Source organism: Elephantulus edwardii, unplaced genomic scaffold (genome assembly GCF_000299155.1).
Source record: "Elephantulus edwardii isolate Elephantulus edwardi_28Jun2011 unplaced genomic scaffold, EleEdw1.0 scaffold00057, whole genome shotgun sequence".
NCBI classification, from domain to species: Eukaryota; Metazoa; Chordata; class Mammalia; order Macroscelidea; family Macroscelididae; genus Elephantulus; species Elephantulus edwardii.
Window position 1 is genome coordinate 17141607 of NW_006399807.1, and position 2382 is coordinate 17143988.

General features: G+C 48.2%; 1 protein-coding gene across 1 annotated transcript; it reads right to left on the reverse strand.

Moving 5' to 3' along the window:
- Positions 1–2: 2 nt before the first annotated feature.
- On the reverse strand, positions 3–887 carry PIGC (phosphatidylinositol glycan anchor biosynthesis, class C; the record flags this gene model as incomplete). Its single annotated transcript, XM_006887465.1, has 1 exon — positions 3–887. A coding segment is annotated over exon 1 (885 nt), but the record flags the coding sequence as incomplete, so codon positions are not given.
- Positions 888–2382: the final 1495 nt, after the last annotated feature.

Consider the following 2382-nt stretch of genomic DNA (forward strand, 5'->3'; position numbering starts at 1 on the left):
AGGAACCTGGATAAATCTTCTTTGATTTCTGCTTCATCCCAAGGCCCATGAATGTTTTCTTTAAAAAGCTGCAGGCGAATGAGGTAGAAAGGGCAGAGGCACGAGATGGAAATAAGCAGAAGGGCGAACAGTGTGGCTCCCACACCACTAATGGACAGCAGGCCTCCTAAAGCTAAAAACGCAAAAAGCAGCGTGACTCCCACATAGCTGCGAGGAGTCCGTGCCTTTAGCTTCTTTTGTAGCATGGGCCACAGAGCAAAGATCTGGATGGCAAATGTCACCATGATGAAGGCATGTAAGGACCGGGGCAGGCGTGAGGCTAGGCAGACAGACGCAAAGATGGCCATGTTCAAGGACAGTGTGCTGGATACAATGGCAGCGTTGGCACCATAGTCGAAGAAGATGAGGTGACCTAGCAGCATGAAGACCGACATGGCGTAGATGGTGTCAGTGCTGACTGACTCTGTCAGGGTCTTCAGCACTGGTGAGAAGCCATATGTAAAAGTGATGAAAACCAGCGCACTCTTCAGGTCGGCCCACCGGGTCCGCCCACTCTTTTTGCGCCCTTCACCTCCATCAATGAGATCAAACAAAACATACCCAATCAGTGAGGAAGCTAGGCCGGTCCCAAAAAGCCACTGAGGGGCCAGCAGACCTTCGTCCATATACCACCAGATAACCACAAACACACACACACTGCACAACTGCTGAATCACCACGCTGGACTCAAACACGACAGCCCAATATTGGTATTTCCGGGCATAAATGTTTTTCCGAAGCTCTTCCAGAAACCTCCGATCCACATAATTATCAGGGAAGGGCTGTCGCTCATACAAGACCTTCTGCCACTTGGCCTCCTTGGTGTTAGTTTCTGGCTGGTCACACATTATTATTTTCCAAAACTCAGGCCTGTTCAGTCTCCCCGGAAGAAGTCCATGTGGTTCTGGTTCTTTATGAAGTTTTGATATAAGGCCTCTCTGGAAATTCCATGCTGTGCTGTAGCTGACAGTCTATTGACCTTCCTTTGCTTCCAAAGGCAGCAACCCAGGCCAGGCCTGCAGTAGATGAGCTTGTTCTCTGAGGCAGGGCAACACACCAATTTCCTGAGGGGGAGGGATGGAAAAAGAGATGAACTGATGAAAGCTTTGAAACCTGGAAACAGCAATGTATTGAAATTTAAACCAACTCGGTCAACTAAAAATAAAAATGTATGTGGTAGCCGTGTCGTAATTAGAGAGGTGAAAACTGCATTTCAGGTTTTAAAATGAGAATCTCTTGAGCAATAATAGCAACTTTCGATGTGCAAGGTACTTTACATACCTTCTTTCACCTCCTATTCAGTATCTCTCCAAGTTGTATTGGTTTCACTTTAATCAGTAAAAAGGCTGAAGTTCGAAATGCTAAGGTAATTTTTAGCCCCAATACAAGTGGTAAATAGTAGAGTCAGGATCCAAACCAAGTCCGATCTCAAAACCTGTGCTGCATTATCCTTGAAAGCAGCTCTTAACTGTTATTATTGTTAATGTGCCGTGGAGAAGCTTGCGACTCACAGTAGCACTATGTACAAAAGCCCTGAACCCTGCTCTGTCCTGTGTCAACCTCACTGTCTCTGACACACATACCTCCATTACCCCAGTCACTGAATCGATCCATCTCATCAAGGGTCTTCCTCTCCTCCGCTGTCCCTCCACCCTCCCAAGCATGATGTCCCTCTCCAAGGACTGATCCCTTCTTACAACATGTCCAAAGTGTGTCAGTGGAAGCCTCAGAATCCTTGCCTCCAAGGAGCAGCCTACCCTCGCCAGGACGAGCCTGTTTATTACTGGGTCAAATATTCGACTCTCTAAGTGAGGTTCAGAGGGTCTCATCTAATGACAACAGCTCATAGCATAATACAGAGAAGCAGGAGCTCTGAGGTTCATTTAGCCAAAACCAAAAACTCGTAAAAACTATAAAGATGCTTTAACTATCAGTAGAGCTTAACATGCTTTACAGAGTTGTCTTATAACCTCAAAGCTCCTTTGGCGACATAATAATAACTCCTTTTCACAACAGGAAAAATAAATCCGAAATAACAGGGCTATCTAGCAAATCTGCGAAGAAAAATCCTTTCTGCCCGACTTATCTGTCCTCCATGAAGTTAATGAGACTGTGCTTCAAAAGCCAGGACACCCTGGGAGTCCCCTTCAATGGACCTGGGCCAGTAGCCATCGCCCGGAGCCGGGGGTGTGAGGCGCCGAAATGAGCAACGCCCGCCCGTAGGGCGGGGGCGAAGGCCGGGTGTCTCCGGGGGTCTCCTAACCAGCTTCCTAGGCCTCCCCTGCCCGCCGCAGCTCCGCACCCAGCCATGGGAATACGGGGGATGGCAGAGGAGACGGGGAC